Source organism: Varanus komodoensis, unplaced genomic scaffold (genome assembly GCF_004798865.1).
Source record: "Varanus komodoensis strain SLA01 unplaced genomic scaffold, ASM479886v1 scaffold23, whole genome shotgun sequence".
Lineage (NCBI taxonomy): Eukaryota > Metazoa > Chordata > Lepidosauria > Squamata > Varanidae > Varanus > Varanus komodoensis.
In genome coordinates, this window is record NW_025335627.1 from 6,817,573 (window position 1) to 6,842,471 (window position 24,899).

Below are 24,899 nucleotides of genomic sequence, written 5' to 3' on the forward strand. Positions count from 1 at the left end.
ATCGATTTATTTATTTATTTAGTATAAAAGCCACCTGTTGGCATAATACTATCTGGGCAGCCATTACTATAAAATATCAGTAATAACATTAATAAAATAATACAATTAAATATTGTAATAAAAATAGACAAAATAAAACACAATATGTAATCAACAAATAGTTTAAACATTAATAAATTTAAATTTAAACCAGTGCTGTTATTTAAATAGGTTTAAGAAGTGCCATAGTTGTGTCAAAAAAGGATTTTTTTTGTCAGGCACTTAAAACTCAATAAAGTAGGCAGCTGACAGATCTCCAATGGCAAAACATTCCATAATTGGGGTGCCACCATGGAAAAGGCCCTCCTCCTCACTACTTCCCCCTTAACCTTCCTAGGGAAAGGAACCTGTAGGAGGGCCTCCACTGATGATCTTAAACAGTGAGCAGATATGTATGGCGTAAGGAGCTCCCTAGATGTTCTTTTCTCCTTTCCAAAAGTATTTGCACATGGTTTAGGTTGTTTGGGGCTTAATTTTGGAAAAGGGGACCCAGCTTTCACTGGTCCACTCAGATTCATTTGATTCTGAGGAGACACAGGAGCAGAATTGGGCACAGGACTTGGCAGTTTCAAGGTTACCTCGTGAAGGTTCTTCATCGTGGCCTCTGTGCATCCACACATATGGGTGCTGTGCCTGCGCAGTGCCTTTGGCCGGAAGATTACAAGCTAACGGTTTTTGGCGGGAAAAGCTCTGCTCCCCCTCCCCCATGGCCTATAAAGAGCGGAGCGTCCGCCATTTTGTTCAGTCTTTACGACCACCGTTCGCTGTGCCTCGTGCCGCTTTCGCTATCGCGCTGACCGTTGCTCGTCTAGCTTGTTCTTGTTCTTGATTATTCTCCCAGTTGTTATACCCCTGTTAGTTCTTGCTAGTTCTTATAGTTCTTGTTAGTTTCACAGTTCTCTATTGTTCTATCTTCTCTTTCGTTCTTCTATTAAAAAAAAACAAAAAACAAAAAAACCCAAAAATATATTCTTACCCTCTGCACTGTCTTCTATTTCTTCTTACGATGGTGCAGCGAGCGGCTTTCTGCAAATGCGTGGAATGCGGGTCTAAGATGTCTCCGACCAACCCGCATGACCTATGCCTCCTCTGCTTGCGGAAGGGGCATAGGACTGACAAATGCTCTCACTGCCTGGCTTTCTCTAAGCAGGCCAGGAGAAACCGTGAGAATCGCCTGCGGAGGCTCCTGTGGGATCGGGCTCTCATGCAGTCCGACCCACTCGTTGTTGCTCTGAAGCCTGGCTCTGCTACGGTGGCTCCGCCCTCACGCCCTTTGGATGAAGGCGCGTCTACCATGGGGGCTCCATCTGCTTCTCTGAAGAAAAAGCGCAAGAAGCGTAAGCATGCTGAATCCGACAAATCAGCAAAGAAAGCCAGGAAGGAGAAGCCTCCGAAACTGGCGCAAAAGTCAAAGGACCTGGAGCACCCTCGACACCGTGATTCGGGTTCGACGGCCCGCTCGGTACCAGCGGCAGTCACTCTACCAACTCCACCCAATCCGATGCTCCAGGCGGCTATGAGGGTCACCCCTCAAGGGTCCCCTCGACGTGTGGCTGGCTTTCCTGCTGAGCCGCTTCCAACTCTTCAGCGGGGGTCAATTTCTGATGGGGAAATTCAAGATTCTCCCCCCAGGGCTAGGTTGCCCACACCTATGCCCACAGCCACAATGGAGGCGATGTGGAGATGTCCCTGCCTAGGAGCCGAAGGAGTCACTTGATGGAACAGCGATCCGAGGGATGGCACCGCTCCTACTATCAACCCTGGGGCGATCCACAATCTGTCGGGTACTATCCCGTACCTAGGAGTCGGTCTTCACCACCTTCCCATGACCGTCCACTGTCCTTGGCTCTGAGGCGCGCATCCCCGATACTTTCTCGGGATGAGAGTAGCTGGTCCCTCTCTCTGGTGGAGTCCTTGTCTTCGGCTCCTCCGTATTATGGTGCAGACTCCAACAATTCGGAGGTTGATTCAACCTCTCCTGACGTCGCTGTGACCTCCCAGGGCCCTGCGTCACCGGACAAGTCCCATGTCTCCTTCGTGGAGCTGATGTCCCGGCTTGTCCAGTCCTTTGACACTGACACTGTCCAGCATCCGGGACCTACTACGGACAAGTTTTACGACTTCGTCCGCGGGGAGCAGTCCACCTCAATCGTCCTGCCGTTGATTACCACCTTACGACAGGCGATGATGCAACCCTAGGACTTGCCTTCTCACCCTCAACCCACGTCTCGGAGGTACGAATCCATGTACTGGGTTCGGGAGGAGGACATTCCCTTCCTCCTCCGCCACCCCAAGCCGAACTCGGTCGTGGTGGAGTCCTCCCAGGGTAGAGAGGTGAGAGGCCACATTGCACCGAGGGACAAAGAGGGACGTAAGATCGACTCCCTGGCCAGGAGAGTCTACGCAGCCTCAGGCCTGGGGCTGCATATTTCCAACTACGAGGTGACGTTGGCAAGGTACCAATACTTCATAATGCAACGCCTCCACAACATCGTCTCTACCCTCCCGGACCACCAGGGTGATCTGGCGAAGGTGCTGATAAAGGAGGTGATGCAGGTCGCCATTCAGCAGTTGTCCACAGCCAGGCATCATGTGGACACTGACTCAAGAGCCTTGGTTGGTGCCGTCTCTCTCCGCAGACATGCCTGCTTAAGGAGTTCCAACTTCCTGGAGGAGACTAAGAGGCGAATTGAGGAAATGCCCTTTGATGGGTCTGGGCTTTTTCACTCCAGGACTGACCACAAGCTGAAAAATCTCCACGAGTCCCGCATGATGGCCCAGCGGATGGAGCTTCAGACTCAACCTAGGCATAAGTGGGCATGGACCCGTCCATCCTATAGACAATCTTATCAGCCTAGGCAAAAGCCCCAGCACCGGCCGCAGCAACAGCAACGCCGCCATCAACAGCCCCAGCAATGTTATCAGCAGGGCCATCGCCGTTATGACGGAGATAGGAGGCAGCGTAGATGGGACTGGCGAACCATTCCTCTGACCCCTTCCATACCCACCCCCCTCTCATCTGGGGACTGGCTGAGAAGCTGACTCCCCATTTGGGAGTCCATCACATCTGACCAGTGGGTATTATTCATCATACAGCACGGCCATCGGATAGAATTCGACATCGTTCCTCTATCGAGTCCAATCCGGTTTACATCATGCTCGCCGGTATTGCTTGATGAAATACAACAACTTCTTCGTAAAGGAGTGATTCGTCAAGTAACTCCACCTGATGGACTCCACGGATTCTACTCCAGATATTTTACAGTCCCGAAATGGGATGGTGGCCTACATCTGATTTTGGACTTACGTAATCTGAATCGATTCATCGTGGCAAAAAAGTTTCGAATGATCACCCTTCAAAATATTTTGCCGCTGCTAAGGAAAGAGGATTGGTTCGCCTAATTGGATTTGAAGGACGCCTATTTCCACATTTCAATTCATCCCAGTTATAGGCGTTTCCTTTGCTTTGCTGTTGTACCCGATTTATACGAATTTACGGTTCTCCCTTTCGGTCTGGCCACCGCTCCGAGAGTGTTCACCAAATGTATGGCCCCTGTCTGTGCTTTCCTACGCCTCCAAGGCATACAAGTTTACCCTTACCTTGATGACTGGCTTCTGGTGTCCCGGTCTAGGGAAGGACTCCTCACATCCATCCGTACAAACTGTGCCTTATTAGACGATCTGGGCCTATGCATTAATACCGAGAATTCTTCTCTTCTTTCGATGCAGACACTTACATTCTTCGGAGCCCACTTGGATGCGACACTGGAAAAAGCCTTCCTCCCTCAGGACAGACAACAGACTCTCGCTCGCCACATCCATCGAATGCGATGAGATGGGACAGTTCCAGCAAAGTCCATCCAGAGGCTTCTGGGACATATGGCTTCCTCCGTTGCTGTGGTGCCACACGCCAGACTTCCAACTTCGTCCTTTACAACTATTTCTCAACAAGATGTTCCACCCACAGAGAGACCCACCATCGAAGTTGCTTCGAATCCCATCCTCGGTGCTCCATTCTCTACTATGGTGGTCAGTCCCGGCCCCCGCCAATCTGACTGTTGGGGTTTCCTTCAGGCCCCAATGCCCATCAATAACCCTTGGTACCGACGCGTCTCTTCTGGGGTGGGGAGCAGTATGCTCTGGCCTATATACCCAGGGCACGTGGACTCATCGGGAATCCACGAATCATAACTTCTTGGAGCTGTTGGTGGAATTCAAAGCCCTACGTTCTTTCGAGGATGTTCTCCAACACCGGGTCATTCAGATAACGTCGGACAACTTAGCCACTGTCTTTTATCTGAACAAACAAGGTGGAACGAAGTCCCCGACTCTGGCCAGACTTTCTATGCAGATTTGGGACTGGTGCATTTCGAGAGACATTACACTAATGGCAGTCCATTTGGCTGGTACGGACAATGTGGAAGCGGACCTCCTCAACAGGTGCATGTTCATCTCTCATGAATGGGAGCTAGATCCTCAGACATGCAACAATCTTTTTCATCACTGGGGGTTCCCCAACGTGGACTTGTTCGCCACCCAACAGAACAAGGTGTGCGATGCTTTCTGTTCAAGAGCGGGAATTGGGTACGGATCCCTAGGGGATGCCTTCATGATCCTATGGAACAACCTGAACTTTTACGCCTTCCCGCCAATTCCTCTTGTGATGAGAGTGATAGCGAAGATAGTATACAGTCGGGCCACAGGGATACTAATTACCCCTTGGTGGCCACGCCAACATTGGTTTGCCATACTGCTCGACATCTCTCACGGGGAATACCTTCCTCTTCCACTACTTCCGTACCTCATAACCCAACAGGAAGGTACGCTTCGCCATCCAGATGTACTATCGTTGAACCTAACAGCGTGGCAAATCAGCGATAGCGATAGCTAACTTTGCTCCATCTGTATCGATGGCAACTTCAAGTGGTTTGAATCCTGCCTTTGAATCTGCTGCGTTCAGTGCCTTCGAATCTGCTGGGGAAGGCGCTGCTTCCTCTTTTGATCCACCAGCACTGTCGAATCTGAGGATTGTTCCGTCGAATCCGACAACCTTTCATCCGGATATTCAACACATCCTTGATTCCGCTTTAAAGCCATCTACGCGGAAGTCCTACGCGGCTAAATGGAGACGATTTTCCACCTTTGCCGAGTCTCGTTCGTTCTCTCCATTTACATCATTGAGACATCAAATTCTTCAGTTCCTATTAGAACTGCACCACTCTGGACAGAAACCATCTTCAGTTAAAGTGTATACGGTGGCAATCGCCTATCATCGTGGCATGGTGGACAGATCACCCATCTTCTCTCAACCTACTATTAAGAGGTTTCTTAAGGGTCTTCACAATCTCAATCCATCAGTCAGGTCAGTAATGCCTACCTGGAGTCTCTCTGTTGTTTTGCAAGCGCTTACAAGAGCTCCTTTCGAACCATTGGCAACAGTCGATTTACGTCTTGTTTCATGGAAGACAGCTTTTCTAGTGGCGGTTACCTCGGCCTGAAGGGCCAGTGAGCTCTGCGCTCTCCGCATAGACTCTCCTTACCTAAATTTTCACAAAGATCGTCCTGCAGCTCGATCCAGCTTTTCTTCTTAAGGTGTCCACACCTTTTCATATGGGACAAGATATTATCTTACCTGCCTTTTTTCCGTCTCCGACTCCGTTAGAAAGATCGTTGCACTCAGTTGACGTTCGGCGCTGCTTAACCTTCTACAGATATGGGACAGAATCTGTTCGGCGCTCAGATAGACTATTCGTTAAATATTCTACCAGAGATCAAGGCGCTCCAGTCACTCCGCAGAGACTTTCTATGTGGATAGTCCATACTATCACTTTATCTTATCAACTGGCTAAGATTGACTTACCCACAACTCCTCGAAGTCATTCAACTAGGGCTATTGCTGCCTCATCTGCCTTCGCATCGGGAGTCCCGATTGATGATGTATGACGAGCTTCTACTTGGGCAAACCCTTGCACTTTCGCCAAACATTATCGTTTAGACGTTCAGGCTCGACAAGATTGCTCCTTTGGCAGAGCCATTCTTTCATCTGTTCTTCGTTGAGGACACCTCCCATCCTCCATTATGGTAAACTTGTTAATCTACCCATATGTGTGATGCACAGAGGCCACGACGAAGAAAAGCAGGTTGCTTACCTGTACCTGATGTTCTTCGAGTGGCCATCTGTGCAGTCACACAACCCACCCGCCGGCCCCGCTCGGTGTCGGTGAGTGCACATTTTCATTGTTACCGAACATTTCCATTTTTTCTTGGTACCGATATCGTTTACAGTAGGGATATTTTTTCCACATGGGGGCGTACGTTCGGTTGTCAAAGACTGAACAAAATTGCGGACGCTCCGCTCTTTATAGGCCATGGGGGAGGGGGAGCGGAGCTTTTCTTGCCAAAAACCGTTAGCTTGTAATCTTCCGGCCAAAGGCACTGCGCAGGCGCAGCACCCATATGTGTGACTGCACAGATGGCCACTCAAAGAACATCAGTTACAGGTAAGCAACCTGCTTTTCTTAAGCACAGTGTGAGAACCAGCCTGCCTTGGAAAAGGAAGGAGACCTTTCAGAGCTGGGGAGAAAGCAGTGGAGGTTCTTGACCCAGTCAGGAGGCAACAGGTGAAACAATATGTGGAAAATATTTCTAAAGCTAACATTGTTCACCTTCTTGTACAACAAGAGCTTTGCTTCTCCTCGCCTCTCTCCACATCCCCCCCCTAAAATCTGTTGTGGAGGATTCCCTGACCCTCTGGAGCAGTTTAAAAATGTGTGGGGTGCTGCAAGGAGGGGTGATTTGATCCTGTAACAATGCCCATTCTGCTGGCAGAAAGACACTTGAATACAACTACTGTAGTCTTATGTGGATTTAATACAGATGATATCTGGACAGAAAATGATAGTTTGTAGGGTTTTCTTTCATTTACTTCAACTCTTCTAGATGGCCTTCCCATTCTCTTTGGGAATTCTTTCAATGTATTGTTTAGCCTGTTGGTGAAGGTGTTTTAGGTGCAAAGGTCACATGGCATGAACATGCTGCCATTTTAGAAAAAAGCAACATTTTAGAAAAAGCAAAGTGGAGAAGTGGCAGGTCGGCAGGGGTTACTTAAGCCAAGCCTAACCCACCACTTCCTTGTTCCAGATATGACCCACCAGCAGCTTTTTCTTCATATCTTTTTATTGTATATTTGCAAACATTTCAAGCAAACTAGTCTGGCATTGGAAGATACTGCTAAAGAGTATTAGCTATCATGGTTTGAAAGGAACATGGAAGTCTACCTTAATTTTGCTCATTTTTCTCCTAGTTTATTTGAAGAGGAAATAATGTCATATGTACCGCCACATGCCTTACTTCATCCCAGTTATTGCCAGTCTCCTCGAGGCTCTCCGGTGTCGTCTCCTCAAAACTCTCCAGGTAAGCCCTGTTGCAACTGCCTTTGGGTCTACCTGATTTGTGCACTTTCTTCTGAGAACAAGAAGGAGGTGAAGGCTATGGCTGTTGAGTCTGAATCTGTGTTCTTTAAACACCTGAATAGTCTTTCTCAAAAGCATTTTCTTTATAAGGAATTAAATATTTCCCATCAGTGGGATTTTATTTATTATTATTTTCGATTTATATCCTGCCTTTTTCCTACAAAGGGCTCAAGGCAGCTTACATTATCTCTCCTCCTCCATCTTATCCCCACAACAACAACCCTGTGAGGTAGGTTGGGCTGAGAGACTGTGACTGGCCCAAAGTCACCCAGTTGGCTCCATGGCCGCGCGGGGACTCGAACCCAGATCCTCTGAGTCCCAGTCCCATGCTCTTAACCACTACACCACACTGGCTCTCATTGAGATGTATTTTGCTTTGTGAATAGAGTTATGAATGTGGTATTTTCTGTTGCCAGTATTAAAAAGCTTTCTAGGAAGGAAGGAAGAAACAGTACTTATTTTTTAATCTCCCCTATATATTTGGAAAGTGGCGTGGGAATCTCTTGTTTCTTCATCAGTGGAGGACAGCATCATGAGGTATGAAGAAATCTGTAAAGCAGCCACTAAGTATCAGTTATTTCATTTACCAGACATTGTAAACTAGATTCTGACGTCTGCTGTCATGCAGCCTTGAGGAAGTGAATGTATCATGACCATTTTACCCCCTTACATAGGGGAAGCAACGTAACTTCCTGTTCAAATTGCTGTTCCTTAGCCACTATGGAAGCACTAAAAATGTTGGCAAGATTTCTTTGTTCCTTTTCTCTCTTCATTTACCTATGCTTTTGTTTCCTTTCAAAAAGAACTACAGAACTCATTTTAATAGGGTTTTCAGTATGACATCATTTTGAGGATGAAGTCCTGTGATAACATGACAGGGAAAGCTTTGTTAACAGGTAGTCATTTTTATTCAGGCTTTATGCAGCTGATTAACTTTTTCTGAAGAACCATGGAGCTAGAATACATTTTTTTGTTAATTATCTGTGATCCCTTACATAATGAGGATGAATTTGTGAGTTTTAATGTGAATTATTCAGAATTAGTTGGATCTCTTTATTCCACTTTCTGTCTTTGTCAAGGATCAAGGTCAGACTACAGAGCTATTCCTCCGGTCAGACTGCTTTATGCTCAGTTTGGATGATGTGTGTGATTTTTTAAAATAACAATTTTTTTTGTAGTTGTTATGACAGGAATAATTGCTGTAATTACTCAGGAAATTCTTGATTTTGACAACTGATTTGTAATAAATTGTCATGTACTGAAAAGGTAATTTGGTGGCATGTTATGAAACATGAGGTGAGATATGGTGTTCATATGCCGTATTAAGTCCTTAAGTAGGCCCTGAACAATATTAGTTGAAGTATTTAGGGCACTGATAAATAGAACTATCTTCAGCCTTAGATCTCCAGCAACTGGATAGAGAACATGTTTTGACTGCACACTCGATGCAGTTGTGGCCATACATTGTTTTGTTTTGTTTTTTCAAAATAGCACAAAGGAATCGAATATGAAATTTGAATAAATAAAATAGCTACATAGATTATAAGGCATTAAATGGGCACCACATCATTACTTATCATCATGCCACTAATATTAATCCTTTGACAATAGTAAAATTATTGTGCCAGTCTGGTACCAGAAAAAATGTACCTCAAGAAAGCCATAAAATACCTGATGAAAGTTAGGAAGCATGACACTGTGTATGTTTAAAGGAAACCCTTCCCTTTCCAGTAAACCAGCTTAGCTAGAAATAAGTTGTTGCGTTCAGTAAAATACACCACAAGGTGAAGTACAAAAAAACCCTACACAGATGATATATGGATTCCAAGGGACTCCTATTTTTTTAAACTTAAAAATATGCCATTAATCTATATAAAACATAAAAGAACTAAGATAAATATGCTGATTTAGAAGAAAAAATACCAAAAAAGGGGGCAATACCTGTGTTAGGGACCAATCCAAATTCCACAGCCTTCAAGTTCTCTAGAGCTATTCAACAGGCCAAATGATCCAAAAAGCAGGGGAAGGTAAATAAACACAAGTTCGAGCATTAAGCAAAGTGTTGCATCCATGAAGTCTGCAGTGTTATGTCATTGTGTCAACTGCAGACATCTTTTGGTGTTAACAGTGGCAGGCCCTACCAGTTCTGAGGTTATGTCTCTTGACACCTTAGGGGAAATGACTATGTCCTTAAGACTCAGCCCAGTTTCATTAACCTCCAAAACTTGTTTGACCAGAAGGCAAAAGAAATAGATGTACAAACAAGTACCTTTAGGAAAGTAAAGCTTCTGCCAAATTACTTTCAGCTCTGTTTAAAAACATTTGTAAGTATAGTTTTACACTGTGTGCATATTTGTTCAGAAGTGAGTCCCCCTGGTTTCAATAGGACATACTCCCAACTAAGTGTGACTAGGAGTTATCAGGTCAAATTCACTACTGATCTTGTCCTTCCATCCATCCATCCCATGCCTGTTTGGGTGCAGTGACGGTTACCCCCACCTCTCCCTCTCCCTCTCCCTCTCCCTCTCCCTCTCCCTCTCCCCCTCCCTCCCTCTCTCTCTCTCTCTCTCTCTCTCTCTCTCTCTCTCTCTCTCTCACATACACACCCCCCCCTGCATACACACTCTTTCATAAACAAGACATATGTTCCTACATTTGAGCTTTCCACTTTAGATGGTGTGATGTACATGCAAAGCCATTTATCAAAAGCTGTGTTACAATTTTGGGAATGTAGGTGTTACAACTTGATGGACTTATTTAGAAGTTTTAGAAATCTTTATAAAGATACTGAAATGGAGACAGCCAAGAAATACTTTAAAAATGAAAATGTAACCTACATGTTCAGTTTAGGATATAAGGCAGACTTCTGTGCTTGTAACATTTAAAGTAAAATAGGATTAACATAGGAAGTGGTTTCACTAGAGTTTCTTCTAAAGACAGCATTTGTGGTTCATTTACCTGCTTGCTTACAACATTGCAAGTATTGTCAGTGTAGTACTTATGGACCGGTGTGGCTTTTTGTCTTGCATGCAGACTTCCTTTGAGACTCACTAAGTCCAGATGTTATCTTTCAAGGCTACGTATGAGTTTCGTTATGTGCCATTTTTCATGAGAAGCTGAGAGCAAATTTCTGAGAGGATATAACTGGCAATTACTTTGACTACAGCAGATTAACTCAATCCAGAATTCAATAATAAAGAGGCATGCTATTTTCTTGCAAGTTTATCCAGAATGTAGGTGTATATGGAATTGTAGCATACATGTTTCAGAACAGCTTTGTCTGTGTAAAGCTGCAATTTTATATACATTGACTGTTAAACTTATGGGGAGTTACCTTTGAATCCATATGTGTAGGATTGTCCTGTTTTTGGTAATCATATATTTTTAATGGTATGCATGCCATTTCATTGAGAAACATGTACATATCTATATTCTCCAGGTTTGACAAAGGCATTAATTTAAAAAGACAATTCATGTTTGAATTAAGGACCTGTGGCTTTCATTTTTCTTTTTGATGGCTAAGAAAGTATTCCCTATTGTCATCTTGTTTGTAACTAGATTAAAATGATTCATGTGATATGCTCATGTAAGACAAAAGGTCCTCTTTCCTGCTCTGTGTTTGTCAGGTTCTCATACTAGTCCAGAAATGTTTAAGATCCACCCATACAATATAAAAGCCTTGGGCTGCCTCCAGTCTACTACAGATCACTATTTAAAACTAGAATCCATGAAAGTAACATTTATAAAGCAGGAATTCAAAGGATTTCTTATAGTTAAGGCATTAATCTCTGTTAACTGTTCCTAAGTTTCCAAGCTTGCTTAAAGACCTAAGAATTGCCTTACTGGACCAGATCAAAAACCACCTAAATATGTTTTCATTGTAACATGATGGGGACTATTTATTTATTTATTTATTTCCACTTCTGTGCTGCCCCATAACTCAAAGGTTTTTTGGGTGGTTTACAAATGCTGAAAACAGCATGCAATTCAAGTTATAAAACAATAAAGCACATAAGAGAGATAAAATAGTAAAATAATGCATTTTAAACCATCTCATGATAAAATGTAAACCACACATGATAAATACAACTATTAAATTAACAATGAATAAATAAATATATAATCCACAACAAAATATACAATTATAAATTAACCAAAAGCTTGTTTGAACAAAAACATCTTCACCTGGCTTCTAAAAGAAAGAAGAGTTGGTCCCTGTATGTCCCTTGGCACTGAGTTCCAACATCTGACTGCATCTGCTGAAAATGCCCCACTCCTAGCTAATGGTGATGATGATGACATCGACATCAGCACCCCAAGAACCAGCACACGTTTGGTGGTGCACCAACAATGGGCTAGTAATATGCTATTCATTTGCTTGCTCCCGTGCCATGATTGGCAGCTTTCTTACCTGCATGCGAAGGAACACATGGTAATATTGAGCAGTTGTCATTCATCTGGCCTTGAGGATTTCTGACAGACAAGTGTGATTTATGTAAAATAAAGCTTGTGTTTTTGTCTTTATTGCAGGTACTCAGCGTGCTAATGCTCGAGCTCCAGCTCCTTACAAAAGAGATTTTGAAGCCAAGCTTAGGAATTTTTACAGGAAGCTGGAGACTAAAGGATATGGACAAGGCCCAGGGAAATTGAAGTAGGTAGAAGTGTTTTCTAGTATTAAATATATCTGAAAGCTGGAATTTTGCACCAGAAGAAATGGCTTACTAAAGGGCTTTCTTACAAATGCACCTCTCAGAGTTCTGACCCAGTGGAGTTTTCCAGTTTTGTTTTTGTTTTGCATTTGCTTTTTAAAGAAAAGCAGCTTGTCACAGTGGGTTATTTAGTGGAGAGATGAGACCTAGCTAACCTTTTCTCTTTTCCAGAACAAATTCCATCTGCCCCACCCAGACTTGCAAATGTTTATCATGGTGCAGTTACTTGTCTCTATATGCCATTTGTAGTTAGCCCCTGACAATCTCTAAATCTGAATGCCATTAAATAGAATGCCTAGTGACCTTGAATATACTGGTCAGGCCTCATTTGGTTTGGTGCTGAGGTGGCCAATATCAGCAGTCGCTTTAGTCGTCACCATAAGCAGCAAGGGGTTTTCAGGATATGTCTGCCATAAGCAAGGATTTGCTGGAAGCACACAAGCAGAGCCAATGCTGTATGATGGCTAATATTTTGGGGTTCATTGTGGAAAACCCAGATTCAGATCCTTGTCTGAGGCCAAATTATGAAATGTTAAATTGCAGATCTGTGTAATGATCTCTTGATTTTTTTAAACGAGTATCTGCTCTGAGAGGCTGCAGAAATGGCAGGGAAGGAGTTATGCTGGTATACATACCTGACAGGGACCAGCACAGAATTATTTGCTGGCCCAATTTTTGTTCCACCTGGTTTTCTTTTTGGGAAAATCTGCCCACCCTTGTTTGGAATATGTCATCAAATCTAGCAGCACCAGAACGTAATGGGCATGGTGGACATGTCGTGAGCAGAGCCGGCTGGAGCCAGGGGTCAGACTAGATGGCCCGGGAGACCCCTTCTGACTCGCTCTGTTTCTGTTTCTATGTAATCGGAAGCTCAGGAAATGCCATGTGAGTACATTGTGAGCAATATTAAACTGTTGGCCCTGACCAAAGCTTAGGTTGGATATGGTCTTGTGGTGATAACCTATTTAGGGAGTCTAAGGAAAAATACTCATTTAAACTACAGTTTCTGAGTTGCACTGATTCAAGATGTCTCACTGTGCAGATTAATTATCAGGAGAGACCATTTGCTAGAAGATGCCTTCAACCAAATTATGGGCTATTCAAGAAAGGACCTGCAAAGAAATAAACTGTATGTCACATTTGTTGGAGAAGAAGGGTAAGTAGAAAAGGGAAGTGGCCACCAATACAGTGTATGCTTTAAGCTGTGCTTTGCAGCTGTGCTCAGATACTTTATGGTGCTGTTTGTGGTCTAGAGCAGAAAGAGGAAGGATTACTGCCAGGAAATGCCTCATATAAGCCTAGAATCTACATGTTTTTTCTCTGTGACTTGTGAACCCCATTGCAAAGTATCAATTCATGCATATAGAGCTCCTTCCCTACCCGATTTTACTGAAAGGACTTGGTCCTGTGTATTGTGGTACAGTCCCATTTCCCACTGCAGATAAAAAAAGAAAAGGTTGCTTCAAAGGGTTGGAGCTAGTTTTGGTAGTTCAAAAATGTCCACAGCCATTTCAGTAAGCAGCCTCAATTGTGCACAATTCCATTTTTTTTTAAAAGAAGCCAGTGACTGTTGCTCAAAATTGCTGCTTTATACCCTTGTCCCTGGTGAAGTGTTAATGTATGTATGTATGTATGTATGTATGTATGCCATGTTAGAGATCCAGTGTTTACCTGCTGGATTGCACTAGTGAGCAGATTCATTATTTTTGGACAGTGAATACTTTTTTTAAACAGACAAATCATGCCGCCATGAAATCTGCTTATAGTTCTTTGTCCCCAAAAATGCTTACATTTTCCCTATGATTTTTTGCCCCCGTATCATTAGCTTTGACCTCAGAAAGGAGGTGGGATGTCAGTCTCCCTTTCTGGTGTATCCAGAGGGTCAGGGAAGTGTGGAAAAGATGGAAAGTGCTGGGAACTGCCAGGAAGATGCTTAAAACTTAGGGATTACACTGCTACTTCTCACATGCTTTTGGCAAAATTCCCTATGGCATTTTCATTTTCAATTCACTGTCAAGTGAGTGCAGATTAACCCATAAGGAGACTTACCTTATTAATGTCCACGGATATTACCTACCACGCTTTGACAGCAGACAGTTAATCAGACATGGCCTGATAAGATTACACATTTGAGGTAACTGTAGGTGCATACCTGAGCAAGACCAAATCAAACTAACAAAAAAGTGTGCACATTTCTCCTGTCCATTTTTTTAAAAGTTAGTGAGCCAGTGACAGTCACTCCATTCACTGTTTTGGCATCAGTGGAGCAGTTTCATGGAAAACTGAAAACTGAAGGGAAGATTCATGGGGTACACCATGGGTTGTTCACAGAACAATCAATGTTGTGTAGTTTATTCTCTGTGTTGGTTACTGTACTGTATGAACTCTGTTATGGTTCAGACCACTGGATATGGTCTCACATAGATATTAAGAAAAGTGATTTGTTTAATCATCTGAGAGCAGCTTGAAACCACTTTAATATTGATGGTAATTGCTGTAATAATGAACAAGATTCCCCAGGGAATGCAGTACAGCAGCTATATAATTTTCCCTATGAAATAATTAGAGCAACATTGAATCTGCTTAAAAAGTTAGCTTTTCTTGTCAATGATCGTACAAGTTAGCTGAAGTATTCTTAAGCTTCAGAACTTCTGAAGTTGCTATGGGAAACCCAGGGGGCAAGGGTATGAATAACACTGTGCACATATCATAGGGAGGCATCATTAAATAAAATATGTCTTGTGGCCCTTTTCAGAAGAGAAAGAAATGCTATGGCATCTAAAATTAAAGGTTCAAATAATTTGCTTTAGAAAGAGGAGGGCACGAAGCAATTAGTCACAGCTTCTTATAGAAAGTTCCACTGCAGTTGAATTATACAAGGATAACAATGATTACTAATATGCCTTTGACTGAATCTATAGAAATAATGTGATTCAAAACATGTGGAAAGTTGTACTTCATGCAGTCAGGCCTGTGATGAGACAACAGCACAGTGTGAATTGTTTTGTGTGATTTTAAAAAATCCAGCTACATGCCCAAAGAGTAACTCCAGGCCATAGTACTTCTGTGCTAGAACAGCAAACCATCTGCTCTTGCAGCTGTTGTGTGCAAATGTTGCCTCTGCTTAGCCTTGTTTCAGTCTTGTTCCAAGTCTTCAGTTGTACAAAAACCCTGACTGTTTGCAGCAGGGGACATATTTACCAGTTGTGTGAAAGAAGCTGAGTAGAGTGGCTAGATTTAGGTTATTTTAATATGCCAACAGTAAGCCAGGTTCGTTCTAACATTGTGACTCTTTGTATGTGTGTTGGAGAAGAGAGCCAAAGAGGGAACAGTTATCTCTTGTATGCAATTGCTTTTGGCCACAGCTGATTCAGAATTGTTGCTTCTCTGCCTTGGCATGCTTCCAGACATAATAGGAAGTTCACAAGCGAGATGGCTGTGTGTACTTGGTAGTATAAAAATAAAGAATTCATGACAAGGGAACCGGACCCAGATTCAAATAATTTTTAAATTTGCATTTCTATCCCACTTTCCTGTGTTTGAAGAAGCTGGCAACAGTGAAATATACCAGTAAAACATGTAAATATGAAGTACCCAACAGCTAAAATGTTCAGGAAGGACGAACCATCTGAAAAAGTTGTCCAAAGCCTTCCTGAAAAGATGGAATTGGTAGAAAGATGCTCTGGCAGGGTTTTTCACAGCAGCAGCAACCTTGGCATTCTAGTGCTCAGCAGCATGATCTCCACAAGCAGTAACAGCTCACAATGAAAATCTTAACATTTGAGAGGTTTCTAGAGATTACAAAAACATAGCTTGCACCAGAAATTGTTGCTTTTATTATTTATGGGAAGGAACAAGGAACTATGCACTTCATGTTGAGAAAAGGAAGTCTAGGTGACTTTTGGAGGCTGTATGTATCTCACTGAACAGTGCCTTCCCCACTTTAAACTTGCTTTAACTTTAAAAAAATGAAAGTTGATATCTGCAGTGTTGAAATCCATACAAAATGCTGTGTTGCTTGCACTGTCTACACAGAATTGCACATTATGCACACTCAGTACAGGATTTAACCCTCTGGGGTCTATCTCCATCTGACAACATTTTTGCCAGATTTATAGCTTCCTTGAAAACAGGCTTAAAAAGCAAATAATAATAATCAGGAATAATATGTGTCTGCTCATGCTGGTCTGTGAAAATCCTTGTGAGGACAGTTGCTGCCAATTATGGTCACCTAGACCACTGTAAATCCATATGCAGATGCACATTATAAGAGCAGCTCCGAGCTTGGCAGGGAACAGGCATTCATCCATGAAAAGAGTTTCTGAATGGTAATTCAAATGATAGGTTGGTTTTGCCACTCACAAGATTGTGTCTGTTCGGTTTCGGCTGGATCTGTCCACACCTTTTGACATGCCCTTTTGCAAGCTTACACAGGAGATCTCTCTAAGCTTAGTTAACCTCGCTCATCATGTCCCAACACAGAAAGCATTTTAATTACATCAATTTGTTGCTGCTGATTAATAGCATCCTTCATGTAAAAAAATTAGTACTTATTTGTGAGAACCCAAGAGGAGTAAATACCCGGATTTGTAATATAAACTGTCTTTATTCATAATCAGAGTTGTGGAATGAATCACTGTGAATCAGACAAACTGGTTTGCACCTCAAGTGATAGTACAGGAAGTATTTCTGTGTTTCAGTCAATGTTACTCACTCACGATGTTAATCAGTCATATAAAGTTCTATTGAGTTCAGAGGGGTTTAGTTTACTGCCTGGAAAGTAGTTTGATTGCATCCTCAGACTCTCAAAGATAACAATGTACTTTTGTATCAGAACACATATGTTGGCATCCGCGCTTCTTCAGATAACCAGTTACAGTTGTCTGGATGACCAGAGTGCTTACTTGATCCATGCACTAGAATCAAATTACATTTTCCGTACTGTTAGCCTTTATTTTATATTCTGTTTGACTTGATTATTATTATGCTACAGGACAGAGCTGAGATATAAGAAGTATCTCAAATAGATATATCTGAGAATTTAGAAGAAGAAACTTTGAATTTGTCAAGGAAGAGAGGATCTTGAATAAAACTTGGCCACAACAATTTATTTAATTACAGGAATGGCACAAACAGGTTGAAAGTGGGAGGGACTGTAAGGTCCTACTACTGTTGTCCTTTCTTATCCAGGGAACTGGTCTGGCTGTCAATGCACAATTGTCCTTGAATATTCGGCTCATGACTGAGTCCCCTAGTCTGCATATTTGAACTGGTCTTAGTTGGTTTCAGCATGCTTCTCTTTCCCCAGCTGTTGCCCAGCATCAGGACACATTATTTGTTCATTAAGAGCCACAACTATCCTACTTCTTTTGAGGTTACGACAGTTAAACACAGAAACAATACATGATGATATGGTGGGTGCCCAAGAGAGGGCTTTTCTGGTGGCTGCGGAACTTCCTGCCAAAGGAAGCCAGTTTGCTCCCTCTCTGTTGTCCTTCCAGTGTGTTTATATTGTATTTTAAGGTACTGATGTGATCCATTTTAATTGGACCTCTGAGCTGCTTTGTATTGGTACAGGCTAAATAAATCACCTTTCAAAGATTATTTTTGATTAACAATTTTAAAACATTACAAATGATACTGATCAATATTGGTGATGGTAATAAAATATGAGCCAGAACCTAGTAAGAATGGACAGCAAGTTTTTGTCAAGGAAATATAGAAAGGTACATTTGCAGCAAATTCATGAAGGTTTATTGTGCAAGCAGGTGCTTTGCTCAGGTATGAAAGGAAGGGTAACATTTCCCATCTGATAGTTTAATGTCTAAATGTGCTAATTAGCAAACTCACAGTGCAGGGCTGCTTCAACTTGCAAGAAATTATGAAAATCTGTCTAAAAATGGGAATGTATAGCAGAGACAATGTCCACATTAAGCAAACTGAAAGATTGTTTTGGGGTTGTTAAGTAGGTTGCACATTGCCTGTCATCATCTTTCTTATCCTACCTGCTATCTCTCCGAAATTGAATTTATTGTGGGTTTCCACCTAAAATCTGTCACAGGTTGGTACAAAAAAGGAAGCTGTTGGTACACATAAGGAGTCTCATTATGAATTTAGCTGGGAGATTGACGTGTGAGCATTTCGTCTGTGTATTTTTCCTTGAGTTCCAGGCACTCTACACAAATCACGTGGAATAGCTTTAGAGGCTGTGCTGGTAGAGAACTGCATATGTGAATCTTTCCTCTCATTAATATCTTCTTGGAAAACTGGCATGTCAGTGAGATAGTTTTAGCTTAGCCTTCTTTCTTTGTAATTGAAGAACGATTTTAAAGGGAAAAAAGAAGCATTCAGATTAATTTAAAAAAAATAGTATACAGTTGTTTCACTTCTGAATCAGGAGCAAAATGTGACTAAGCCTGGCCTATGCATGGGAAAATGAAAAAGTTGTGTAACTTTTGCCTTTAAACGAGAGGCCCAAAATTATGCTAGGAAGAAAAATTCAACAGATTGTGCTTTTGCAAAAAATCACATATCTAATTTGGTGAGAAGTGTTTAAAATGAAAGGTATTCTGATTGGTAAGAGTAAAATCTCCCTAGAAATAATTGGAACGATAATAATTGGAAAATAATCTTGCAACCAGGATAGTTAGTCTTTGAAATATAAATATTAACATGAACAATATTGCTCTTTAGAGATGGAAAATAATAGGCAAAGGTGTGTGTTGATATGAATTCAGTGGGGTGCTTACATCCCTGCAAGTTTTTTTCTGGTCCATTGATTCCCTTCTGTAAGCATTGAGTCTTCCTGTGCTGTGCAAGTGGGACCTATTGCTTCCACTGATGAGATTTAGTGCTTCCTGGAGAAAATCTTGAAATGTGCAGAAAAGACTGCTTCTGGAAGTAAGCACTAGATTGTCGTAGCATGAATGATGGGGGCACTTTTCCAATACAATCATTAGTGCAGAAGAGGATTGGCGGGTTTGTAAGCACCATGTTGGAATATGTCTTGTATGTTTCAAATTGGAAGTTAACAGCTATTTTTTTAAAGTATTATAGGAGTAGTTAATGAATGGGGCTCAAATCTGCATAACTTTTTCTCAGTACTATTCATTGTAAATAAAAGTTCTAACAGATGATGAAATAATATTTAAGGTTAGAATGAGTATGTAATTTTGCTAAGATGCATTTTATATTGATCTTCTGTGGGGTTATGTTCAATTCTGTAGGGTGGGGTAGTCCAACACACAGCCCGTGGGCAACATGCAGCTTCCGAGGCATCATTCTGTGGTCCTTTTGCCACTTAGAGCCCCCCGCCCCAACTTCCCCCAAATCCAGATCCCAGCAATGGCACAGGCATGATTACAGCAAGCTCTCCTGAAGTTGCTGGCTTATCCCACTCTTCTCTTTCGGCAGCCTTGGGAGAGCTTGCCACAATCATGCAAGCAAGGAGGGGCCAGGAGGGTCACATGGGAGGATTTCTGGGTGGGAGAAACAGGGAAGACAAGGAAGAGCGGCCATTGTGCTTGGGCTATGGTTGGAGGAGTAGCCTGTGATTCCTGTGTCTTCCTCCCTGTTTTCTGGCACATAGTCAGTTTTGTTTCTTTGAACTTGCAGAGAAAAGCCAACTCTGAGACCTCATGTTGGTTTTCTCCCTTGTTTAATGGTTAATTAAATATATTAGTTGAGTATAATAAATTAAGCAAATATATTGTGAACACTTTAAGTTATGATATGGAAATGTAATTCATTGTGTGGCCCCCAGGTTCCGTGTTGAAATGCTCATGCGACCCTCAAGGTATGAAAAGTTGGACCACCCTCTATAGGGTAACAATCATAACAGATTTTATTCTCAGTGTTCACTTGTTTTCTCAAGCAGAAATACAAAAATAAATCAGAGCTATGATGAACTATTAAGGTTTGTGTGCACAAATGCAGTAATTAACTATTGCTAGCAGCTTCTGTAGTTGCCGTATTATGTAATTCTTGCATTTCCCTTTAGCTTGCTTCTGTGCAAACATGAGAGATAATTTTCTACAAGGGAATTTCCGTTCTGGGATTACGACAACTTTTCTTTCCATGTGCACTTGGGGTCAATGGAAACTGCCCGAGAACACAAAATTGCTGCGCTGGATGTTCCATCTACTACTCTTTTTCAGTTTATTTGGTCTTCGTGGGGTAGGGGAGTATGCAGCTCCTGACGGGGACTTGAAAGCTATGGCTTGGATCCAGTCTCCAGTTCTGTAGTCAGAATGGTGCTCAGTTTACAGTACATCCATCTAAAATTATTTCTAGGGTTCCTTTAAAGAATACAACCTTTTCAAGAAGCATACAAGATAAAAACCACACAAATGGGATACAGTTTTTTAGAACATCCATGAAAATCTGTTTCAATAAAATCCATAGCATCAGAATTTACTGGTACAAAGCAGTGGCTCCAACTCAGGTGAAGACCAGTGAAAACTGATGGGTCTTCAGAAGGGGCCCCTGATGGAAGTTCATTCCAGAGGTACAGAGCCACCACCAGTAAATCCTTCTCACTTATATCCATCAGCCTAACTGCCCATGGCAGGAAGCAGGTAGGGAAGCACCTCTGTTAATGACCTCTGAAAGAAGGCAAAGCGAGATGGGAGAATGTAATCTCCTGTGCCAGACTGAATTGGACTGGCCCCTTTTGGGTTGGGAGACTCTCTGGAACAGAATGGCATCTGGCAAGGAAGAGTGCAGGAGAAAAACTTGGCCACCAAAGATCCCTTCGCATGAGCAGAAGTGTTTTCCATTCATTTATACCTTTAGGTTCCAAACCATAGTGACTCACCTTCTTTTAAAATCCAAAAGTAATTTATGAATAACAGCAGCCTACTTCCTTTCAAAAGCTAACATTTCAAAGCAATACAACAAAACTGGACTTCTACTTCTGTATGCTTACCAGGCATTACCTACCAAAGAAGTGCTGTGTCACTGACTGCTGTTCTTACTGTTAATTAATTTGTTGCTGTGATTACTGCAGCAGTAGGCAAAGTGCTGAAGATCATTCACCAAGTGGGAAGCTTCCCAAGCATCTCTCCCCGATACTTAGCTATTGTTAGGAGCCTTGAAAAATGGGGGAATGATTCCTTCCAAATGCATAGCTGGAGTACCTCAGGCCTGGATCCAGATCTAGCCACAACCCTTACCCTTGACTCCACCCCCTTGCCACTGATCATTTGGTACTTTTTCTGGTTTTGTGCATTTTTCCCCATTCTAAATTATAAAAATGCCTTTCCTAAAACTAAGAGTAACTAAAAGCAGAACAAGATCTTCCCTCTCAGCATTTGGATCTGCAGGGGGAAAGTGTTTGCTGCTTTGCCTTCCAACCAAGGGTAGAGAAGCCAACATCCTACTGCACTGAAGCCAGCATAGGAAACTGCCTCAGTACCATAGATCTAGAGTAAATGGCAGTGGCTTTCCAGGGCCTGGGTGGAATCTTTCCCAGTTCCACCTGGAGATGCTAGGGATTGAACCTGGGATCTTTCTCATGCCGTACAACTAAATGATAGCCGTTTCCACAGGAAATGGTTCACTGGAGACATAGGAACCCAATGAACTGCTGCCCTGTTGCTCTCAATACGGACAGTCAGACTTTTTAGGAAGCCCAGAGATTGAGGAGGAAGATACTAATGCCCAGTTGCTCTCCAGAATCTCTTTGCAAATGCTCATTAGAGGTAGGCCTTTTATTAATTTCCTTTTGTACGTTTTGGGTGGCACAGAGGAGTAAAACATCCTGAGTAATTAAAACTTGGAAACCTGTAATTAAAACCGGGAAAGATTTGATTCATTTTGTAGCATCACACTTTTGCGCATTGGGACTCTCATTGGTGTTTGCAAAACCAAGTAAGGAAACAAATTATTGGTGGAGTGCGTAGTATGAACTGTATTTTCTTTATCTCTCCAATGGTTATGGGCCCATGAAGAATGGCAGGACTGTTAATTTAGCTCACTGCTGTTTAAGCAGTGACGGATAATTCCTTCAATGTGTGTCCACTTAATTGCCATCTAGGAAGCAAATTTCCTTCCATTTCTGACAGTTCACAGTTACTGGCTAAACAAGGATCTAAATAGGTTACAGCTTTAATGAAACACAGAGCCCCGAAGGAAGAAAAATATAAGCCAAGAAAAATGACAGTATCAAAATAATTTCAGGCTTATTCCTAATGGAAAATTTAAGTTGTGAAATGGTGATATTGATTCCATTTTCCAAATCATTTCCAGACCTTTGTGGCATGCTGAAAATTGCAGAGGTTATTGGGTTGTACCTTTTGAGGGGATAACATTTGTTTGAGCACATAGTGTATCTCCCCTTATTTTTCTGCAGGAAGGCTCAAACTGATAACTACAAATAAAAGTTATTTTGGAGACAGAAGTAAAAACTAACCAAACATCTTCCTAGAGAAGAACATTATTGTAGGAGAAAGCCAAATCAGATACGGTTTCATTATGTATACACCTGTTCATCACTTGGTGAAGACAGCAACAAATGATAGCTTGCATCTTTCCCAGTGCACTAGAACTTCAGTTGCTAATCCTCAGGTGTATAATCAGGTGGTATAGCAGTGTGGAGATACCAGCCTGCGATCACCACTAGCAAGTCTTCCAAATCTCTTGTCCCTTTGGGGAAGGGTCTGTTAGGAGTTTTGCTCCGTTAGGAGCTTAGAACAAGGAATGGATCAGTAGGTGCTACCTGTTCCCAGCATCAAGACAGCAAAAGCCAAACATGCAGAACTATGTTCCAAAGTTCTAAAAGAATTGGAACCAAAATGGGATGTAGCAACAGTTCGTTCATTCTCCTCTGAATTGAGAATTCAGTACAGTTCAGTAAGGCTTGTGCATGGGGAGCTGTTGCATGGAAAACATTGCACACTCTTATGCCTATGAATAGGAGATGTGTAATTATGCTAGGCTGGACACAGAATAATGAACTAGCTAATTCCTAAATTGATTTTTGGGATAATAATTAGCTTAGCAACATTCAAAGCAACATAAATGATCGTGCAATTAATCATTCAGTCCTGAAAGAGTGCTTAGTCTATTCAAGGATCAGGACCTTTGTGTGGGTGCATGTGTGTGTGTGTGTGCGTGCGGGGTGGGAATAGCACTATACAGAAAATATTAAATGCAAATTTGTTCTGTCATCTTGTAGATCAGTTTTATTTTCTTTTTCTTAAAGGTTGGACTACAGTGGACCTTCAAGGGAATTTTTTTTCTTGGTATCAAGAGAGCTCTTCAACCCATATTATGGCTTATTTGAATATTCAGCCAATGATACATACACTGTACAAATCAGTCCCATGTCTGCTTTTGTGGATAATCACCATGAATGGTAAGAATGATGAGTCATGAAACTGTTGTTTTCCGTTGTCTTTGTAGAGCAGGAGGCAACACTCCCCTGTGAAAGTAACCTGTTCATTCTATGATGAAATATCTATGTAAGGTAGAGCAGGTGCACCTATTTTCCTTTGTCAGATAATAGAAGAGAATGTTGTAGGAATTTGGCTCTTTGCTGAACGCTTCATAGCATACTTGGAATAGCAGCCAATTCCAAGCAACTAGTATTAGAGGTTAGGCAAAGGTGAGCCAGTGTCATATAGTGGTTAAGAGTGCAGGACCAGGACTTGGGAGATCTAGGTTCCAGCCCCTACTCAGCCACTGAGCCAACTGGGTAACTTTGGGCCAGTCACTTACTCTCAGCCCAACCTACCTCACAGGGTTGTTGTTGTGAGAATAAGATTGAGAGGAGGAAGAGAATTATGTAAAACACCTTGAGTTCCTATAAATAAACAAATAAACTTCTCCAGATCTCTGCCATCCCCTAAACATCAATTTTTCAATGAGGAAAAAGCCCCAAGTCCCGTCCAGTTGATAAAAACATGAAAATAACCATAAATCATTACCTGTCTCATATTTTATTTTTAACAGCTTCTCTTCTGTTAAAACATACCTTTTATCAAAATTAAGTGCTGTGAATGGATGTTCTATAAATGTGACAGTGCCACTGTTGCCTATAAGCATTTATAATGTCCATACTATCGCCCTGATCAGTAGGCCTGTGAACCTGCTCTTTTCAAGTGCCCTCCTGTCCTTGTTCTTTTTACAAGAAGGTGCATAGCAGGCAGAATTTGAGCAGGTAAAGCATTTCTCTCACCTGTACCCCTAATTTTGGAAAAGCATTTTTTCAAAAAAAAAAAAAAAAAAAAGCATTTTTTCAAAAGTTCAGATTTTGATTGTCATGCAGATGTTAATAGTGTAAATTCTGCCAGAAGAACAGTACCAACTCCATTCACTAGAAATTGTCTGTCATCTATCAGGAAAATGGCATATATTGAATACAGGAGACATGGAACCTCAGAGTATGATTCAAAATGTCTCTAAGTTTTTCATGATCACATGGAAACACGATGCAAAAAGATGATCCTGCCAAATGGTTTAATGTATTGGAGGCTATTTTAATGATTTGTAAGGATGTTTTACAGATAGTGCTGTAAAAACTAATCGCGAAATCAACAATAAACCTAGTCTGCTTTCTTTATTTCTTTCTTTTCCAGGTTCAGATTTAGTGGTCGAATCCTTGGTCTTGCTCTTATACATCAGTATTTGTTAGATGCCTTCTTTACACGGCCATTCTATAAAGCCCTCCTCAGAATGT

At 42.0% G+C, this 24,899-nt stretch overlaps 1 protein-coding gene across 1 annotated transcript in view; it reads left to right on the forward strand.

Moving 5' to 3' along the window:
* Positions 1 to 24,899, forward strand: part of HECW2 (HECT, C2 and WW domain containing E3 ubiquitin protein ligase 2) — a 202,388-nt gene that overhangs the window by 158,730 nt on the left and 18,759 nt on the right. Inside the window, exons 20-24 of the mRNA XM_044432035.1 lie at positions 7,343 to 7,452; positions 12,042 to 12,162; positions 13,263 to 13,376; positions 23,424 to 23,576; positions 24,799 to 24,897. Coding sequence (XP_044287970.1) covers positions 7,343 to 7,452; positions 12,042 to 12,162; positions 13,263 to 13,376; positions 23,424 to 23,576; positions 24,799 to 24,897 — 597 coding nt within the window. The remainder of the gene's footprint in view (positions 1 to 7,342; positions 7,453 to 12,041; positions 12,163 to 13,262; positions 13,377 to 23,423; positions 23,577 to 24,798; positions 24,898 to 24,899) is intronic.